This window comes from Rhamphochromis longiceps, linkage group LG13 (genome assembly GCF_057381845.1).
Source record: "Rhamphochromis longiceps isolate RC_006_pf linkage group LG13, R_longiceps_female_GT1.1, whole genome shotgun sequence".
Classification (NCBI taxonomy): domain Eukaryota; kingdom Metazoa; phylum Chordata; class Actinopteri; order Cichliformes; family Cichlidae; genus Rhamphochromis; species Rhamphochromis longiceps.
In genome coordinates this window covers 2,520,489-2,538,998 of record NC_140569.1, presented here as the reverse complement: position 1 = coordinate 2,538,998, position 18,510 = coordinate 2,520,489, and the positions used below count along the sequence as shown (strand labels likewise).

General features: G+C 45.1%; 3 protein-coding genes across 13 annotated transcripts in view; 1 reads left to right on the top strand and 2 right to left on the bottom strand.

Annotated features, from left to right (window-relative positions):
* Window positions 1-2,165: 2,165 nt before the first annotated feature.
* On the bottom strand, window positions 2,166-12,198 carry LOC146655160 (clathrin heavy chain linker domain-containing protein 1-like). Of its 2 annotated transcripts, XM_085427850.1 has the most exons (12): window positions 11,864-12,198; window positions 11,338-11,525; window positions 11,055-11,143; window positions 9,394-9,592; window positions 8,073-8,188; window positions 6,405-6,501; window positions 6,212-6,318; window positions 5,768-5,939; window positions 5,500-5,702; window positions 3,942-4,124; window positions 2,923-3,134; window positions 2,166-2,687 (listed from the first exon to the last, which is right to left on the bottom strand). In XM_085427850.1, exons 1-11 carry the CDS (start codon window positions 12,029-12,031, stop codon window positions 2,938-2,940), a joined length of 1,719 nt encoding a protein of 572 aa, XP_085283976.1. In that variant the 5' UTR covers window positions 12,032-12,198; the 3' UTR covers window positions 2,166-2,687; window positions 2,923-2,937. The 2 variants fall into 2 exon arrangements, with proteins under 2 accessions (XP_085283976.1, XP_085283977.1); XM_085427851.1 differs by lacking the exon at window positions 3,942-4,124.
* Window positions 12,199-12,339: 141 nt separating this feature from the next.
* rps27a (ribosomal protein S27a) lies at window positions 12,340-15,467 on the top strand. The gene is made up of 6 exons (XM_085427852.1): window positions 12,340-12,421; window positions 12,531-12,595; window positions 12,983-13,037; window positions 13,845-13,930; window positions 15,068-15,199; window positions 15,283-15,467. The coding sequence occupies exons 2-6, from the start codon at window positions 12,548-12,550 to the stop codon at window positions 15,430-15,432; spliced, it is 471 nt and encodes a 156-aa protein (XP_085283978.1). The 5' UTR covers window positions 12,340-12,421; window positions 12,531-12,547; the 3' UTR covers window positions 15,433-15,467.
* A 1,122-nt stretch (window positions 15,468-16,589) lies between these two features.
* The window catches only part of LOC146655158 (bone morphogenetic protein receptor type-1A-like), a 40,252-nt gene continuing 38,331 nt past the window's right edge, over window positions 16,590-18,510 (bottom strand). For all 10 annotated transcript variants that reach the window (XM_085427847.1, XM_085427848.1, XM_085427846.1 and 7 more), the window contains one exon: window positions 16,590-18,496. In XM_085427847.1, the coding sequence (XP_085283973.1) occupies window positions 18,371-18,496 (126 nt within the window). In that variant the 3' untranslated portion in view covers window positions 16,590-18,370. The remainder of the gene's footprint in view (window positions 18,497-18,510) is intronic.

Here is an 18,510-nt window from a genome sequence, read left to right as displayed (position 1 = left end):
ATATGAGTATCCAGAGTTGGGACCAGGAAGCAGAGTTACAGTCTTACACGCCTCTCTGCAGCTTCTCTCCTCCTGCTACCCCCCCAAAAACCATCTCCATAGAGACTGTGTCAGCTTCCAAAAAGACAAAAAACAAACTAAAAACCAGCAACAAACAACTTAAACATAAACAATCACAAAGAAAGAACAATAAAGTATCCACATCTGAACCAAAGAGTAAAACAGTGAAATGTGGATTATTAAATATTAGGTCTCTCTCCTCCAAGTCTCTGTTAGTACATGACTTAATAATTGATCAACAAATTGATTTACTCTGCCTTACAGAAACCTGGTTGCAGCAGGATGATTATGTTAGTTTAAATGAATCAACACCCCCGAGTCATTCTAACTACAAGAAACCTCGAAGCACAGGCCGAGGGGGAGGTGTGGCAGCAATTTTTCACACCAGCCTGTTAATCAACCAAAGACCCAGACAGACTTAATTCCTTTGAAAGCCTGATGCTTAGCCTCGTCCTCCCCAGCTGTAAACTCAGAAACCAGTCTTACTTGTTATCATCTATCGTCCACCTGGTCCTTACACAGAGTTTCTGTCTGATTTCTCAGACTTTATATCTAATTTAGTTCTGAGCTCAGATAAAATAATTATTGTGGGTGATTTTAACATCCATGTAGATGCTAAGAATGACAGCCTCAACATGGCATTTAATCTGTTATTAGACTCAATTGGTTTCTCTCAAAATGTAAAAGAACCCACCCACCACTTTAATCACACTCTAGATCTTGTTTTAACATATATAGAAACTGAACATTTAACAGTGTTTCCTGAAAACCCTCTCCTGTCTGATCATTTCCTGATAACATTTACATTTACAATAATTGATTACACAGCAGAGGAGAGTAGACTTTATCACAGTAGATGTCTTTCTGAAAGCGCTGTAACTAAGTTTAAGAATATAATCCACCCACTGTTATCATCTTCAATGCCCTGTACCAACATAGAGCAGAGCAGCTATCTGAACGCTACCCCAACAGAGGTCGATCATCTTGTTAATAATTTCACCTCCTCACTACGTACGACTCTGGATACTGTAGCTCCTGTGAAAACTAAGGTCTCAAATCAGAAGTACCTGACTCCGTGGTATAATTCTCAAACACGTAGCCTAAAGCAGATGACTCGTAAGCTGGAGAGGAAATGGCGTGTCACAAATTTAGAAGATCATCATTTAGCCTGGAGAAATAGTTTGCTGCTTTATAAGAAAGCCCTCCGCAAAGCCAGAACATCTTACTATTCATCACTGATTGAAGAAAATAACTTCAATAATTACTTCCTCCAAACCATCAACGTGTCTTTTAGACCCCATTCCTACAAAACTGCTCAAAGAAGTCCTGCCATTAATTAATGCTTCAATCTTAAATATGATCAACTTATCTCTAATAATCAGCTATGTACCACAGGCCTTCAAGCTGACTGTAGTTAAACCTTTACTTAAAAGTAGAATGGGAGGCAGAGCGTTCAGTTTTCAGGCCCCTCTTCTGTGGAACCAGCTTCCAGTTTGGATTCAGGAGACAGACACTATCTCTACTTTTAAGATCAGGCTTCAAACTTTCCTTTTTGCTAAAGCATATAGTTAGGGCTGGACCAGGTGACCCTGAATCCTCCCTTAGTTATGCTGCAATAGACGTAGGCTGCTGGGGATTCCCATGATGCATTGCATTTTTCCTTTCCAGTCACCTTTCTCGCTCACTATGTATTAACAGACCTCTCTGCATTGAATAACACTTGTTATTAATCTCTGTCTCTCTTCCACAGCATGTCTTTATCCTGTCTTCCTTCTCTCACCCCAACCAATCACAGCAGATGGCCCCGCCCCTCCCTGAGCCTGGTTCTGCCGGAGGTTTCTTCCTGTTAAAAGGGAGTTTTTCCTTCTCACTGTCGCCAAAGTGCTGCTCATAGGGGGTCATATGATTGCTGGGGTTTCCTCTGTATTATTGTAGGGTCTACTGTACGATATAAAGCGACTTGAGGTGACTGTTGTTGTGATTTGGCGCTATATAAATAAAATTCAATTGAATACAATAATTATAGTTTTTACAACTGTTTAATAATACTCACAATTGTACATCTACAATCTGTATAGTTTTCATATTTTTAACCATATGTATAACCTTTCATAGCCTGTACATACTTATAGTTATAGTATATTCATAACATACCTTCATACCGTTCACATTATAACATACCTATATTACAGAATATGCATCTATTCTATCTATATTATGGCTAAAACACTTCTGGATGGATGGAAACTGCATTTCGTTGCCTTGTACTTGTGACATGTGCAATGATAATAAAGTTGAATTCTCTTTTTTTCTATTCTATTCCAATCTATCCATCACTTTGTGCATGATTTTAAATATATATTGTTCTAATATCACAAAACAAATCAGAAGCAAAGAATGAAGACACGTGGAGACTTCCATGAGCAGCATAAAGCACAGCCGGCGCCTTCAGAGAGGCGAGGTCGTCCCAAAGCTCGCTGCTGCACTCTTTGATACCTTTCAGCAGGTGCAGGTGTGACTGCGGTTGTTTCTTATAGTTTCAGAATCTCCTGTTACTGTTTTATGCTTCACACCTGAGTGTTTTCAGCTGAAGCTCAGAGACTGCAGAGAGGAGCTCAGGTGTGATCCTAAGGGTGAATAAATACGTGAATAACAAGATTCAGACCAAAAACAACCAAAAAAAAGTCAGACGACTCTTTGCAGACTTCAGACGTTTTGTTTTGTTTATTGTGCAGTTATATCTTTGTGCCAGATTAGACATTTTAGTGAAAGCCATCCTGATTGGACACAAGGTGCTAACATGGAGTTAAAGTCTAAACTACCAGAACCTGTCTGTTGTTTCATGAGAAGGAGAAAATCTGCCTTCAAGTCCAGTCTTCACAGGTAAACGTGCTCCATGAGCCGGGCTCCCTCCGGGTCCGGGGTCACAATTCTGGTCCCGCTCTGACTCAGCAGGACGGACAGGATGGCCCGGCTCAGGTCGTCCCGCTCCAGCTCGGAGCACAGAGACACCACGTGGGTCCACACGTCCACCGAAGAGCCGACATCCCCCACGATCACTTCCTCTAAAGCCCCTGAGAAGACCAGCAGCACATGTATGTGTCTCAGAATCTTCTGTCCAAGCATCACGTCACAGGTGCTTTTATCCAAACAGACTGCTAACAAGTCTTATTTCATTGGCTGTTTTTAACAGCAACTATTTATCTGTCAGGGGACTCAGTAAAACCATTCCTCATCTTTCTTTCTCAACTTTAAAATAAAATGCAAAAACCCAAACAGTTCTCAGTTTGGGGCAGTCACTGTGTTACCTGTAGTAGGTGGCATGAGGCCACGCCCCCCCCTCAGAAACAAAAGCCACATATGATGAGTTTACACATCTGAAATAATGACCATCCGAGCCACAACAGTGGGCAGCTTTGGGTGATGTGTGGGGCTGTGTGGGCACAGCATCTCACCCAGTGACATGTGGACGAATCGCCTGAAAGCACAGATCAGCTCTGGTCTGTCTCTGGATTCCTGACTTTTCTTTTTATAAATAAACAGAACAGCTCATCGTTCCTCTACCAGGAGATTATAGACACTGCGTTAGCCTGCACAGCTGCAGAGGGAACAGCATCTGTGTACGTCACTGTGGATTATCCTCTGCAGTGATCATACAGCCTGCGTACATTTTGAATAAACATATAATACAGGAGGTAACGTGCAATAACACTGCTGTCTTTACTTGTTAGAACTGTTCTGTAGTAGAGACGAGTCCAGAGTCCAGATGTCCCAGTTTTAGCACGTGTGTGTCACCGCTCACGTGTGAATCTAACACTCGTGGATGACTTCGTTGCAACACTTCTATAAGGAAGTGACCCGACGCCGTCTGCTCCACCCACCTCGCCCTCGGCTCACGAAGCTGTCCAGGAGCTGCAGCGCTACGGGCCGCCGCTGAGGGTCCGCCAGCAGAGCGGCACAAGCCCCGCCCACAGACAAGATGGCAGCACTGTCCTGCAGAGGCTCCGTCAGCAGCTGGAGGAGAGAGAGGCTGGGCGAGCGACACACGACCCACATGCTGTCCTCTGAGAGAGAGAGAGAGAGAGAGAGAGAGAGCGAGAGAGAGAGAGAGAGAGAGAGAGAGAGAGTTATAACTCTCAGGGCGCCGTGAACACAGCCGGTGGGGCTCGGTGTGGATGAGAGCTGAAGCTGCCTTACATGTAGGACTAATGCAGAAACCCTCGAACTGCACGTGCTCAGTGAGACTGAAGCTCTCTGATGCTCTCTGATGCTTTACAGTTTATTATGATCAAACCATAATTATTTTGTGACGTTGCTCCTTCCACCTTTTCACACTTTCTGTGTGTGTTCGGACAGAGGTGGGAAGTCACCGAGTACAAATACTTAGTTACTGTTACTGTACTTAACGTCACATTTACCTAACTGATTTGAGTACATTTGTTAGACTCAAAATAGACTGAAATAAAGTTCTTTTTTTTCCATCTTCTAATATTATTTTATTACACTAATATAACACAAGGCTCAGTTAGCTTTGTGTACAAACAGCTTCCTGCAGAGCTGGTACTTTGTTACTTAAGTAAGGAAGGGAGGCTGATGCCAACTCCCACCTCCTCGACCTTTAGGACATGGATGAGGAGGAGGATGACTCCACCTTCCCTGCCCAGCAGTGTAGGCCGCCGAGTGCCTGTACGAGGTCTGCAAACGGGCTGCTACAAAGCTGGGTACCTCATGGCCAGCTGCCCAGGATGCAGAACGTGACCTGTTTGATGGCAGGAGGCTCCCACCAGCCTGCTCACCAAAGCAGCTTCTGCATGACAGTAATGACCTGCTGTTGGTCAAGCCCTTTACAAGCAAGCATCCAACCAAGCGCTGCTCTAAGCTCGAGGTGCAAGGGATGGGTGAGCTGGGGCTGCCCGAACCCCCGGCTGTGGAGCCTTCAGTGCTTCATCACCTTCACCCTAACCGAAGGGCGATCAGCTTCCTCCTGCATTTCTTTGCCCAGTGAGATAGATCGCCTCACTGCATCTATTTTAAGGGTGTACAAATATGCTGCACAGTCAGTGTGCTCTCTGGATGCAGACACACTGCTGTCGGTATATCAGGCACTCGTCAGCTGGACTCGGGGTCCCCAAAGCCAGCCATGAAATCCCCCTCCAGGGGAGCTGTCCTAGGGTGTGGGCGTGTAATGGGTCTATGACGGAGGTCATAGATGCAGCCTATGACCCGCGACCAAGGGTCTCTTTGGCCCAGCCCTGGAGACAATGACAGAGACGAGCTCTCGCACTCTGTGTCACCCTCTCCTCCCCCACAGATCTTTCATCTTATTAATAAAAATGACCCAAGACGAGACACTAACGTTAGCCTGGAGCAGAAATGTCCTCACTACACTGGTTTAACACCAAAACTGGTCCTCACAGAGACACTTCCACACACACAGACCTGCTGTGAGGTCCTCGCAGTGCTTCAGGAACTCGGCAGCACTGTGGATCAGCCCTCTCCTGCACATGCTCAGTGCGGCCTTCCTGTGCAGCCTGCAGGCCTCATAGATAATAGTGGCCAACGTCAGACACAGGTCAGCCACGCCGGGGTTCTCCTGAGCATGCTCAGTCAGGATGTCGCCCAGCTCCTCAGTGAAGGTCAGCCTGAGAGCAGAGAGAGTGTAAAGAAGGAGAAGCAGGGAAAGTGATGAAACTGACATGAAACTGACTTCTTATGGGTGACGGCGTAGCTGACGAGCTGCAGGGCGCCGCTCTGGAGGGCACAGGAGACGCCCTGGAGGGAGAGCGGAGCCGACAGCTCGCCATCGGCTCCAGCAGTGAACAGCAGCGCCCAGAAGAAGAGAAACGATGGGGAGAGCGAGCCCGGGAGGACCTCCACACCTGAAATAAGACAGAGGTCGTCACACACAGCAGTACCTTCATGAAGCACCACCAGCTGCAGTTCCTCTAACGTCCACCAGAAGCTCCAGCAGTGGGTGGGTGTCCGTAGACCAACCTATTTACTTGACAGGTTTATAAGACGATGACTTCCCACCTCAGCTGCACTCACAGGGTCTCTGGGATTGTTTCAGTGCTTTGGGTCAGACTAATTTCATCTTTGCTTGAAATCAACATAATCAGAGCCCTGATAACTGTGCAGGTGCTGTTCCCACCTTTGAACATCTCCATGGTGTCGATGTTCCTCAGGACTCCTCGAGGAGCTCTGGCGGCGATTAGAGCGGCGTCCTCGTACTGAGCCAACTCAAACAGCTCGAGAAACCTGAGGACAAAGGAGAAGCAGGAGACGGGCACTCGTCACACACACACACACAAAAACTCATCAGAAGGTTTTTGTGGAAGCAGCACCTGTCCAGGTAATCTGACACAAGTTCAGATGCATCAGCTCCGGCCGGCTCCTGGTCCTCAAACAGCTGCTTGATGCTGCAGATGTCCTCGTCCGTCCCTGCAGGACAGAAATGCCATCTTTACAGTCACAGTCTGTCCACACTCATGTGTCAGGACAGGTAAAAGTCACCTGGTCCTCTCAACCTCTTAAAATAATTTAAACGCAGCCTCAGATGAACAATAGCATGTGACAGCGTGTCATTATCTGCTTCCACAGGGGAGCGGCTCAGGTGCTGCCTGACCGTCAGCGAGTGACACGCCTCTGTAAAAGTAGATGTTTTGGCAGTTTGCAGGTCTGCATCGCTCAGGCGTGCGAACACATCAGCAGGACAAAGATCTGAGCACAGCTGCAAGTCTGCAACAGCACGTCTGCATGGAGCTGAAGCGACGCTGTAGAGAAGAGCGAAAACTGCTTCACAGTGATGAGACTGATGATGTCACATAGAAACCATCACTGGATTGCTTCTGGAGGAGGAGCTACAAGCTGCTGGATCAGGGGGCGGAGTCGGTTTGCTTTAGTTTCTGTCAAATACATACTGACGTGATGTCATATGTCACATGATTTTGTTCTTCTGAGGCTGCATTCATCAAATTTTAAGACCTGATGATTTTGATCTTTACACGTTGTTGGAATTGATATTTCTTATATTGTCATTTGTGCTAAAATATATAGATCATTGCCTTTATGTGTCCATATATGGCTACCGTTATGAAGAAAAAGCCAGACAGTCAGAGGATTTATCTTCTAACATTTCCTTTATCTGTGTCAGTGCTGACAAAATGTGCTTTCTTTATTCAGAGTGCAGCTTAGTCCAGAGATGTGTTACACATTTGGAAAGCAACATGTTCTGTTTCTTTTAAAGTCCAAGACTTCACACCTTTAAATGTTCGTCCGAGATATGACTTATTACAAGTTCCTGTTTTTATAGTTTAGCAAAACGCTTATTTCTGCTTTTCTGCTTTACTTGCATGCCTCATACACACAGTTTAAGTTCACTGAAAGGTCGAATGTCTATGTATAGTATAGCTGGACAGACACACACACACACACACACACACACACACACTTGTAATTGCATATTCATGAATGATTGCTAGCTGACAATAAAAAGGGCTGTAGCGAGGGAATCAGTTGGAGTTGCTTGGACAGGCGAGTGACAACACTGCTCTCCAACGCTCCCCTTGCACGTGAAAAGTCCACTAGTGTCTGTGTGGTTGCTTTCAGTAACAGGTTCTGTTTACCAGCAGGGTTGACTTAAAGCCAACACATGTCCTGATATGTAAACCCTTAGAGGTGACAGAGGAACGTTGTCTTTACCAGGAAAATAAACCCTAATTAGAAAATATAAAACTATGTTCCTCAGCAAAAAATTCAACATTTTTAGGATCTACTTAAAATAAACTGGAAAAAACAATTATACAAGTAAGAAAAGACGTAAAATATGTTTTAATAAAAATCTATATCCTTTTTTTAATATTGAGCTAAATATCTCACCATTGTGGAAGTGTGTGGTGACGTGAAGCAGCACAGAGAAATCATTAATTGATGTTTTACCGCATTCGTTCTGGAGGTACGCAGTGATCACTGACACTGAACCCAAAACTCTGCTGACTGCAGCAGCGTCTCACCGTCTGCCTCCCTGATGTTCTCCAGAGTGGAACCCACGAGTTCCCCCAGAGGCGCCGGCTGACCCTCCTCCTCCCAGCTGCTCAGACAGTCCCACACGCTCCTCAGACGTTTGTATCTAGAGACAGAGAGGTGATCGTGGTCTTCAGCGGCTGAGCCTCAAATCCAAACCACACTTGGTAAACTCAAACCTGCAGTGACTGCTTTGGTCCACTTGGGGGCAGCAGACACATCACCTTTAACTTTGTGGTGCTCTGTATCAGCTGTTAGGAGCATCATCAGGGGTCAGACGCAGGTTTTGCATGTGGAAACAGTGGAGTACTGAAATACTGTGCAGATACAGTTCATGAGAATGAGATTCATCCTCGTGTCATTTATAATCTGCAGGTTCACATCAGGTCGCTCGTTTTGTCAGTTTTGGTTGGTTCACCTTAAATATTAAGATGCTCTGATCATCTCTCTTTTACTTCCCTGCAACTTTTGTTACCTAATATTTCCGCTCCTCGTCTGACTGCTTATAATTCGGATGCGTTTGTTTCTGTGAGCGTCAGTGTGATGAGATCCAGTCTGAATAAACTGCGACACGTGGCGCTCGTACCTGATGTTGGATCTGATTCTCAGAATTCACTGGAGCAAAGTTACAAAAGTGCATTCTGGGTAAACTTTAAAGGCTGATATCAGCCTGTGGGAAGGATGTTAGAACATATGCAAGGGTTCATTGGTTATCAGGCTGACCTCTGACCCCGACTCCCTCTGGTCTGATTCTGAGGTCGTTCTTTCTCCAGGTTGTGTTCAGTTTGTAAGGACTCGTTCTGACTCTGGATACTTTGCTTCTGTCAAACTGTTCTTTGGTGCAGACGATGTTCAGGATGTTGTTCTGTGAGATCAGCATTAAAACAGAGCCGGAGCCCAAAGTCAGGTTTGTTTTTATTAAATCTGATTGCATGCTGACTTTCTGTCTAAAAGCTTTGTTTCCTGCTTTCATTATTTTCAATAATCTGTTTCCTGTTGGTGTCAAACATATTTCCTCATCTGCTCCTGCAGGAGTCTGCAGAGGTGCTCAGGAGGAAGAGATTCCCCAACCTTTCAAAATAAAAGGCACCTTTTTATCAAACTGAGATGATGTTTTTTTTCCTTTTAGGCATCTGGTGAAGGAGGAGCTTTACTGCATGACTACATCGTTGTGTTACTGACTTCAGGTGAAGGGTCCTTAATCCTTTAAGTAAAAATTCTAAAATATTCTGCACTCGTCCAGCATGAAGTCTTACTGATGACCTGCATATGTACAGAACTGTATGACTTCCTGTGAGTTTCTGCTCTTACAGGACTGTCAGGTGGTTGTTCTCGGCACTCAGCTCGTCTCTGCGGCATTTGGCGGCCTGCAGCTCGGCGTCCAACTTAGTTTTGACCTCCAGAGGAACACAGTGACTCTTTCTGTCCAGCAGAGCGTCTCTCTGCGCCTCCATGTCCTTCAGGTACCCGTCCAGAGCCTTGGGATCCTCAGACTCAGCCACTGTCAAACCTGCGAGATGACACCAGTGTGGAGATCAACCCTGGAGGACCTGACAGAATATTTAGCAGCTATGAATGACAGATCTGTGAGATCTACAAACACTACCACAGAGGGGTGTGTTGTGTTTTTGGAGGTGCTGAGACCCTCGGGCAGCACTGCTTTAAAAGCAGATCTGATCCTGAGGTGGAAACCACTGCACGGGCTGAGGCACACATCTGAAAACCCCTGGCATCGAACACAGATCATCTCTGCATCCACACATGGATCCAGAAACACTGCCGCTGGGCCTGAGCTCATTCAGCATGTACGATTAAGGCCCAGCTAATATGTTGTGTACGCTGCACTTTGAGCTTACTGAGACAGGACAAACCACTGTGAACGATCACATTATAAACACTGTGAACCGCTCCTGAAACAGGGAACTGCTCTTCATCCCAGCTCCAAGCAGGCGTTGCCGATTTGCAACAGTTAAAAACTAACAACCTGATTACCCCACATGCATATTTTATGAGGTTTTTTTACTCAGAAGCACCACTGCAGGACTTGGTTGTGCATTAGCAACAAAACGTTTAATTTGAGCCTGAGAGGGTTACATGTGGTATCCCCCAAGGATCCATTACAGGTCCTTTCCCGTTTTCATTAAACAGGTCAGCAGCTCCGTCTTTCAGGAACAGTGTCAGTGTTATAGTAGTGGGTTCTAGCCACCTGCCACGCATATCAGGAACTCTTTGACTGTGTGGATGAAATCCTGAATGAGAAAACTTTACCTGAACCACCGAGCTCTACAAATACCCGAACTACATGTTCAACCCACATCTTTGAAATGTAGCTGAGCATTTGAGTTTTTGTGTAAAGTTCTTTGACTTTTACTTTAATCAGATCAGTGAAGAAAAGCTTTCACCAACTGAAACGTTGTAAGGTAAAAGTCTGTTTGGTCTCTAAAGGTCCACGTCTTCATCAGCTCTCAGCTGGACCTCACTGGAAGTATCCTGGCAGCCTCGTTCTGTTACAACACAGGTGGAGAGCCTGACAGCAGAGTTTGCAGAAACTTCAATTATCCAATAACCTCAGTTAAAGGTGACAGCATGTCCATGTCCACACCCCTCATATGTAAACAATGACCAAAAAGCCGAGACAACAGCAAAACGTCTGTACTGCTAATCCATAATATTCCTTCACTCTGTAACATAATACACATCAATTAACTTCATATTTTACTTCCAGGACACTAAAGCTCAGCTATTATTATATTTATTCATTTGAATCTTTTTTTATTTGAAGGTTTTTATCATTTTGTTCTAGTATTTTATATTCTTTTAACATTTTGTTGCAGTTGTGTATTTTTGCTTCACTTTAATCATGTCCTTCGTATTTGTGTCTGTGGAGATGTGACATGCTAACATGTCTGCCTTGTATTTTCCCCTCACAGGCTTTGAGGACCCTGCGTTAACTCATCTATCTGAGGGTGTACCGGGCATCCATGTGCTCTGCTCTTTAGAAGTTTTCTCTCTCTCGAGCTCCTCCTGAAGTTCTGCTGTTTCCCTCTGAAGGGTGGAGATCCTGCAAAGAGACAAAAAGCATCAAAACAAAGGAAATGGAAAAATATCGACTAATAATTGTTGTTTTTTTCAGACAGTGTTTTTCTCACCTTCATCTCTGACAATGGTGACTTTTATTTACACATAAATCCCTGGAGGAAAGTTAATGTAGTCTACATACAGTGAGTCTTATTTACACAGAAAGCCGTCACTCACCGCTCCCTCAGGTGGGCGGCTTGGCGCTCACAGGTAAGCAGTGATTTCCGGCGTGACTCGGAGGCTGCCATGGTTAGCCGTGCCGCCCTGGCTTCCTCCTCCCTCCTCTGCAGCTCCCTGATGGTGCTGTCATACTCCGACTTTACGGCCAACAGAAGCCTTTTATAGGCTGTTGCTCGTCCAATCACCTGACAGAACCAAGAAGGACACAGGAAAAGTTCATTTTCTTTTTTGGTTTAATTTTTCTCATTAATTTGTTTTTTTCTCTTTTGTAAATTGTCGAGTTTTTTCTAATAACTTTACATTTTTTGCAAATTCAGTTTGCATGTTTTATTATCAGGTAAATCTGTCACCCCGGGTTTTCCCTTAAAAACGGCAGTGGGGGTTTATACGAGTACCAGGGTCTTCTCCTTTTACAGAGTTTTTCAGATTTTCTGCTTTCCTCGTAAAGTTGCATTTTTGAAGAAGTAAACCTGTCCAGTTTTCCTTTTAAGTTTTACCGGGTTTTTTTTTTTAACTGTAACACCTTGCTGAATACGGAGCGGTGGACGGTGTATCGGAGCTCGTCGGGACCCTCCCCGGGACATTGCAGGCACTTCTTCTCGTGCTCCATGAACTCGTTTAAAGACCGGATGAAGCTCCGGTCGCTGTCAGTCGTCAGGATGTCGGCTGTGAAACGTGAACTGCGGGACATTTGTGCATCGGACGTTGTTCTTTACGATGATATTTTTAGGCTAACTTTCCGTTTAGTTTCCCTTCTTCCCACAATTTCAAGGGAATCCTCGCGTCGCCGTGGTTACCGCGAAAGTGCACTTGGGAAATGTTGTTTTTAGTAGATGAGTCGACTTTTTCTTTAAATAATCATCCAAATGATCATTAAAGTGTAAAGAAAATCGACATTAGCACTAAAAAATATACGTGGGAGAAAAAAAGACGCCAGAAAATGACTAAATATAGTGTTTGCGTTGTATTTTTGATCAGGCACCGGAACGGCGACCCTAACCCCTGCGAACGCGTGCAGAAAACCCCGTGTCTGGAGAGGAAAGCCCTCTTCTCATGATCCGCCATTAGGAGCAGACCGGTGGTAAGCTCGCGCTCTGTTTTTTGACGGGTTTTTGTTAAAAATCGGCACTTTTAAACTGACGTTTGGGCTCCAGCAGAGACTAAAGTGTCCTGTGTGTCTTCCCGTGCAGGTGGATTGAACGCCAGGATGCAGATTTTCGTGAAAACCCTTACGGGGAAGACTATAACCCTCGAGGTGGGTGACGGGCTGTGATGGAGGGCAGCGGCGTTCACGGGCTGCCGTTAACCCGAGTTTTACTTATTGTGGAACTAGATTAGAGCGGCCGTTTGTACACGTAACTGATAGGTGCTGTGTGTTAACTGCAGCCGTGTGTTTGGAGGCGGTATCAGGCCGTAAAGTGACGCTGTACCGAAGGCTAACGGCTAAGCTATCCAGGGCAGTGTAAACACGTGGAGCGGGCGCAGCAGCTTAGTGCCGTGCTCGTAAACCCCTGATTAGTTGTAGTTAGTTAATAAAAGTGAATGTGTCATTCGTGTTTAAAGAGTTGTAATCTGCATGTGAGTAGAGCTTTGACCGGAAGCGCGTGCTGTCCCGGCTCACCTGTCCTCTCTGCTTCCACAGGTTGAGCCTTCAGACACCATCGAGAATGTCAAGGCCAAGATCCAGGACAAGGAGGGTGAGTGAGCCTGGCTGATTACTTTTACTCTATTACTTTGTGCATCATCAGGCCAGGAGGCGTTTTTATCCTAAAACAGGTGAATGTGGGAGGCTGAGCTGCAACGAAGCTTCCTGTGTTTACCTGAAAACACGTGATGAGCTTCGTGTTTGTAGAGAAACACAGACTGCTCGAAATAAGAACTCTTCAGAAATCACGTGTGAGCTGTCAGGGGTCGTAGTTCAGACTGTTTATAGATCACAGACCGCAGCAGGAGTCCGTGAGGGAGATGGTCGGTCTTACAGATGCATACTGAGGGCTTGGAAAGCATCATTACGGGGGTGTACGGGGCACACTTACAGGAGCATAAGTGTCAAATAACCAGGACAAACTGATGTTTAAATGTGAGTGAAACTTCCTGTGGGACAAACAGAAGTGCAGCTGTGTAGAGACAGCAGGGTGGTTGGTGATTAAAATAATCGTGTCAGTGTTTGAAGCGTTCGGGCCGCCGTATTTAAATAGGTGAAATGTGTTCGCCATCATCAGCCATCAGCACCATGAAGCTGACACACGAGCGTCACTGTCAAAATCATTTACAGTCACAGATATGTTCAACAAGCGGGACAGTGATTTAAAACGTGCTGTCACAGGGAGGCGGAGCTTCAACCATACTGCGTTTCTGAGGTGTGTGTGTGTGTGTGTGTGTGTGTGTGTGTTTTTCTGGAGTCCAGAAACCAAATGTATGCAGCAAAGCACAGGAAGTTCAAGTGCTGATTGATTACTGGGGTTCAGTGATGATCCTGATCAGCTGGTGTTTGCTCTCTGCAGGAATCCCTCCCGATCAGCAGAGGCTGATCTTCGCCGGGAAGCAGCTGGAAGATGGCCGCACGCTCTCCGACTACAACATCCAGAAGGTGAGCCGGGAACGCCGCCCCAGAGAAATGAAGGCTTTTCTGTAAATGTGGACTCAGAGTTCAGTTTGAGATTTAGAGCCAGCGTCATTCAAAGGTCATCTGATGAGCTGTTGCTGTGTTTTTTAATTTTACCTCTATTTTGGGTTTAATCGAGTTCCCAGAGCAGGGTTTAGATCAATTCTAGCTTCTAGCTGCATTTGGACAGATGTTGGAATAAAAACATCTGGATCAGAACCTCTTTGGAGCAGTTGGTTCATAAATTCAGACCAAAGCTCTGTGGTTCTGAGTCTGAGCTGTAATAACTGGCTCTGCAGTGGGACGTGTCGTTACTGAGGCCTCAGATTCAAACAGTTGGAACTAGAAACAGATTCGTGACGTGAGGCAGCGTTGGCTCACAGCAGGAGGTCCAGATGACAGGAATCCGGTTTTCATTTGACTTTTGGGGGAAAATCCAGGTCTGGAATTGGTAACTGGGTCAGCTTTGGAGTCTGTCGCCCCCCGGTGGCTTAAATGAGTCCTGCAGGCTTAAACCTCCAGTCTGAATCCTCAGTGGATCCCACACAGGCTGTGCTGCCTTCAGCGGTTTCCACCTTCAGGACTGTGCTCGGGTGCAGCCAAGGAATTTTGCCTTGGCTGCACCCGATTTATGGAATAACCTCCATCGCTATACGCGAGTCTGATTCCATCCATTCCTTCAACCCACTTATTTATTCTCGCCGTTGTTAGCTTAATGCTTCTTATCTTCGGCTTATTCTTAATCATTTGACTGTTTTATCCTTTACACTTAGTTTTCTTCTGCTTTTGTTTTAATGCCATTCAGCCTGCCAGCATGTTTTGGTACCTTGCCATAGCAGTCATCCTTCCCGGTTACTTCATCCTATTCTCTTGCATGTTAAGCACTTTGGTACACCACTGGCTTTTAAATGTGCTGTATAAATAAAGTTTGTTTTGTGACTTTTGTTTGAAGGCATGAATTAGATGCAGCAACATCAGCTGTGTCTGCCAGGTTCTCCCTGGTTTCCTGTCACCCTGACCCATCTAAGGGGCGGCGTTAAATTCAAGTCTCAAACTCGAGCGTGTTTTTACGCGTTTGTGTCGTCTGGCGTCCCTCTCACGCCTGTTTCTTGGTGTTTTCAGGAGTCAACTCTGCACTTGGTGCTGAGGCTGCGCGGTGGTGCCAAAAAGAGGAAGAAGAAGTCCTACACCACCCCCAAGAAGAACAAGCACAAGAGGAAGAAGGTCAAGCTCGCCGTGCTCAAATACTACAAGGTAAAAACGCCACCGGAGATGCGCTGGAGTTTGAGTTTTGTGCATTTTCGGTTTCATTAAAACCAACACTTTTCCTCCTTCAGGTGGACGAGAACGGTAAAATCCACCGGCTGAGGCGCGAGTGCCCCGCTGACGAGTGCGGCGCTGGCGTGTTCATGGCGAGCCACTTTGACCGTCACTACTGCGGGAAGTGCTGCCTCACCTACTGCTTCAACAAACCCGAGGACAAGTAGACAGGATGATAAATAAAGAAATGTTTGACTAAAAATGGTGACTGTTTCTGTTAAAGTAGTTTAAACGGGTCGTCGCTAATTTCAGATTTGAGCTTTAAGTCGTATTTTCTGTGACGTGAGAGGCCTCGGACACGTGCAGCTCACGTGAACAGCCAGATTTACTGATGTCAGCCCGTTCTCCAGAGTTTCAGGTGTTTATTACTCGCAGGTCATCAAAACTAAAGTAGTGGAAAGGCCGTGCTGCACTGCAGTTTGACTTGTTAAAACCTCGTCATGCAAAGAGTCAGGAGTGCTTGAGTCACGTGGATATGGTGGCACTTTGATACCAACGTCACTGACACTGCTTTAACTGCTCACAGCTGGAAACGCACCACAGCTGTTCACCACCTGTAGTTGTCACATGACCAGGCTGCTCAGCGAGTGATCACCTGGAGATTCCTGCAGAATCAACAAACAGAACATTTGGAAGCTCACGACAAAGTTTAGATGAAACCAAAACTGACTGTAAAATCAGGGTTAATCTGTATTAGTACGATTTAAGGTTGAAACTACAAAAAACTTAAGTTTATAATTTTGACTAAAGAATTACTCAAGTTAAATATTAATTCTAATGCAACAAGTTTCAGAATCAAAGTTCAAAACTTAAATGGAAATTTAAGTTTCAGTCCCAGGATCATTTTGTCACTGACATGGGATCAAAAACATTTTTAAAGTTAAAACTTGGATCACATGAATCCTGTAGTAAAGTTGATCTCTTTATTGGAAATGAACATTTAAAATCTTGACTAGATTTTTATAGGATTTTAAGGTATGTTTTTAAATAAATCTGAATTACCTGAAAATTTTATTAGTGATATTTATTAGTTAACCTTTGTTTTCCATTAGAAATAAAATATTTTCTCCAATAGTTTTTATAAATTAAAATGAATAACTTCAAATGGGAAGTTAAAGTTTGAGTTGGTAAAAGTTGAAATGTAATAAGTTACTATTTTAATTTTGACTAAATCTCTCTGAATATTAGCACACTGACAACATGAGAAGTAAAATGAGAAAAGTCAATCCCAAATTTCTTTTGCTGGTAGAAACAAAAAAGGGATTAAATGCAGGATTTTCAAAGTAAAAGCTCGGGTGTGAAAGAAGCAGAGCGACGCTGTGGCTTTGTGTACTAAAATAAGAGTATTTATTTAAAAATCGGTACATTGGACAGACTGTATATAGAGTTTTCATTTCGTTGGTAAACTCATAAGGCACCATACCAGATGCTGTACAAAACACCAACAGCAGGAAACAAAAAGACTTTTACATATTCAAGATTATTTCTATACTGAGCTTTAATTACAGACACACTAAGGTTACTGCTTAAATAGCTGCTGTACGAACGTTAGCCTCATTCACGAGCAGCCAACATGCGAACCCACTGCCGCCGACACGAAACCGCTAACAGCGACCGTAGCCTAGCTTAGCACAAACTGTTAGCTTAGTGGCACCGCTGCTAAAACAGCAATTCTTACAGTTTAATTTCTACGTGTCCGAGAAACCCTATAAACACATCCAGAGTTGATGAGGCGAGGTTCCAGTCTTTGTGCTAAGCTAGGCTAAAAACATCCGGAACCAGTTTCCCAAATATTCCTAATGATTAAAGAAAACTCACCAGCAATAAGCCAATCAGCTCGAAGGGGACCTGTTCTGCTTTCTTACTTTCTGACTCACATAACGACCAACTTGACTGTATGCAGTTTCATATGATGACATAAACTTATGTAAAAATAATCCATGTCTTGTTGAGTCCAAACCTCAACAACGCCCCCCTCTGTGGACTTCCTCATCCACAGGGGCCGCGCTAGGGTTGGTCCAGAGTCAATGAAATCAAAGTCTTAAATATAATTCAACCCCGATGGCTCACAATTGCCCTGCAGACGAGCTGCAGTCAAATTTATTACACTGCTTTAAAAAGGAGTGATAAAGCGACCCCTCGGCAGTCTTCCAGAACCTGGCTAATCAGAATAAAGTCAGGCTTTGGGAGGTGGGCCTTAAAAAGGGCAAATATCCCATAAAACCGGATTACTTTAAAAATAAAATAAGCCAGATTTACAGTTCATCTACGCCAGCAAGAGGTGGAGGAACTCTCGAACATAAGGTACTGCCCCTCTGCTGGCTTCCAGAAGGTGGCCAATCAGAAGACAGTGAGCTGTGTGAGACAAAAGAGTACTATTTCAAAGGGTTAATCATACTAAGCCACTCTGAGCAGAATAAGTCCCCTTTCAAAGCGGTTACGTCGCTGAGATTTTCGTGAAGGTCTTCTTCGGGTTTGGCGCCACTTTGTTTTGTTTTTTTAAATTTCATCAGACAGACAGACGAACAGGACGGCAGACGTCTCCGTGCTGACCCCGCGACCTCCCGCCGGCGTCTCCGAGGAGTCGGCCGGACGTCAACACCACTGCAGCATAGTGTTCTGGTTTGAACTCCTCTCACGAGCAGGCACGGCATCTAAAGATAACGTTTATTTACACATTTAAATTCACATGTTATTATAGTACCTTATTCTGCTTATATTCAACTAAGCGTGGAGATGATATCTTAATATGGCAGGAGAACTCAGTCCTGAAGAGAAACAAAGAAAACATTTTCAAACAGGCGGAGGTGGAGGAAGCTCGGCGAGGTGGGTCCTCAAATAAAAAAAAAAATAAAAAAAATCTCAGTTCATTCATGAGGAATGAAAGCTCCGCCCCCCCTCCTCGCCCCTCCACAGGAAGTCATCTGTATCTTTTGTTTGGCTTTCACAGAAAGCGTCACTCGGCGCAGAGAGAGGAGGAGGAAGAGGAGGAGACACAGTTCAGCCCTGAGATGGGTCCTTTGCTCTTTTAGCTCCTCCCCTTCATCCCCCTGATGAAGAGGCGGTCTGGGGCGGAGGTTGAGGTGAGTCTGGAGGAGGGTGGGGTCAGATCTTGATGTCCTGGGACTCCACCATCTTGGCGAGCGTCTTCTTCACTCTGAGGATGGTGAGGCGGGAGGCGGGGTTATGAGCCCAGCACTCTGACATCAGCTTCAGCATGGCCCGGAGGCACTGCGGACACAAAC

Coding starts and splice junctions, on each gene's coding strand:
- LOC146655160 (XM_085427850.1), bottom strand. CDS start 12,031: ATGTCCCGCAGTTCACGTTTCACAGCCGACATCCTGACGACTGACAGC. Junction 8,189..9,393: donor AACAACCACCTGACAGTCCT/GTAAGAGCAGAA, acceptor CTCTGTCTCTAG/ATACAAACGTCTGAGGAGCG. Junction 6,319..6,404: donor GTGTCAGATTACCTGGACAG/GTGCTGCTTCCA, acceptor CTTTGTCCTCAG/GTTTCTCGAGCTGTTTGAGT.
- rps27a (XM_085427852.1), top strand. CDS start 12,548: ATGCAGATTTTCGTGAAAACCCTTACGGGGAAGACTATAACCCTCGAG. Junction 13,038..13,844: donor CAAGATCCAGGACAAGGAGG/GTGAGTGAGCCT, acceptor TGCTCTCTGCAG/GAATCCCTCCCGATCAGCAG. Junction 13,931..15,067: donor CCGACTACAACATCCAGAAG/GTGAGCCGGGAA, acceptor TGGTGTTTTCAG/GAGTCAACTCTGCACTTGGT.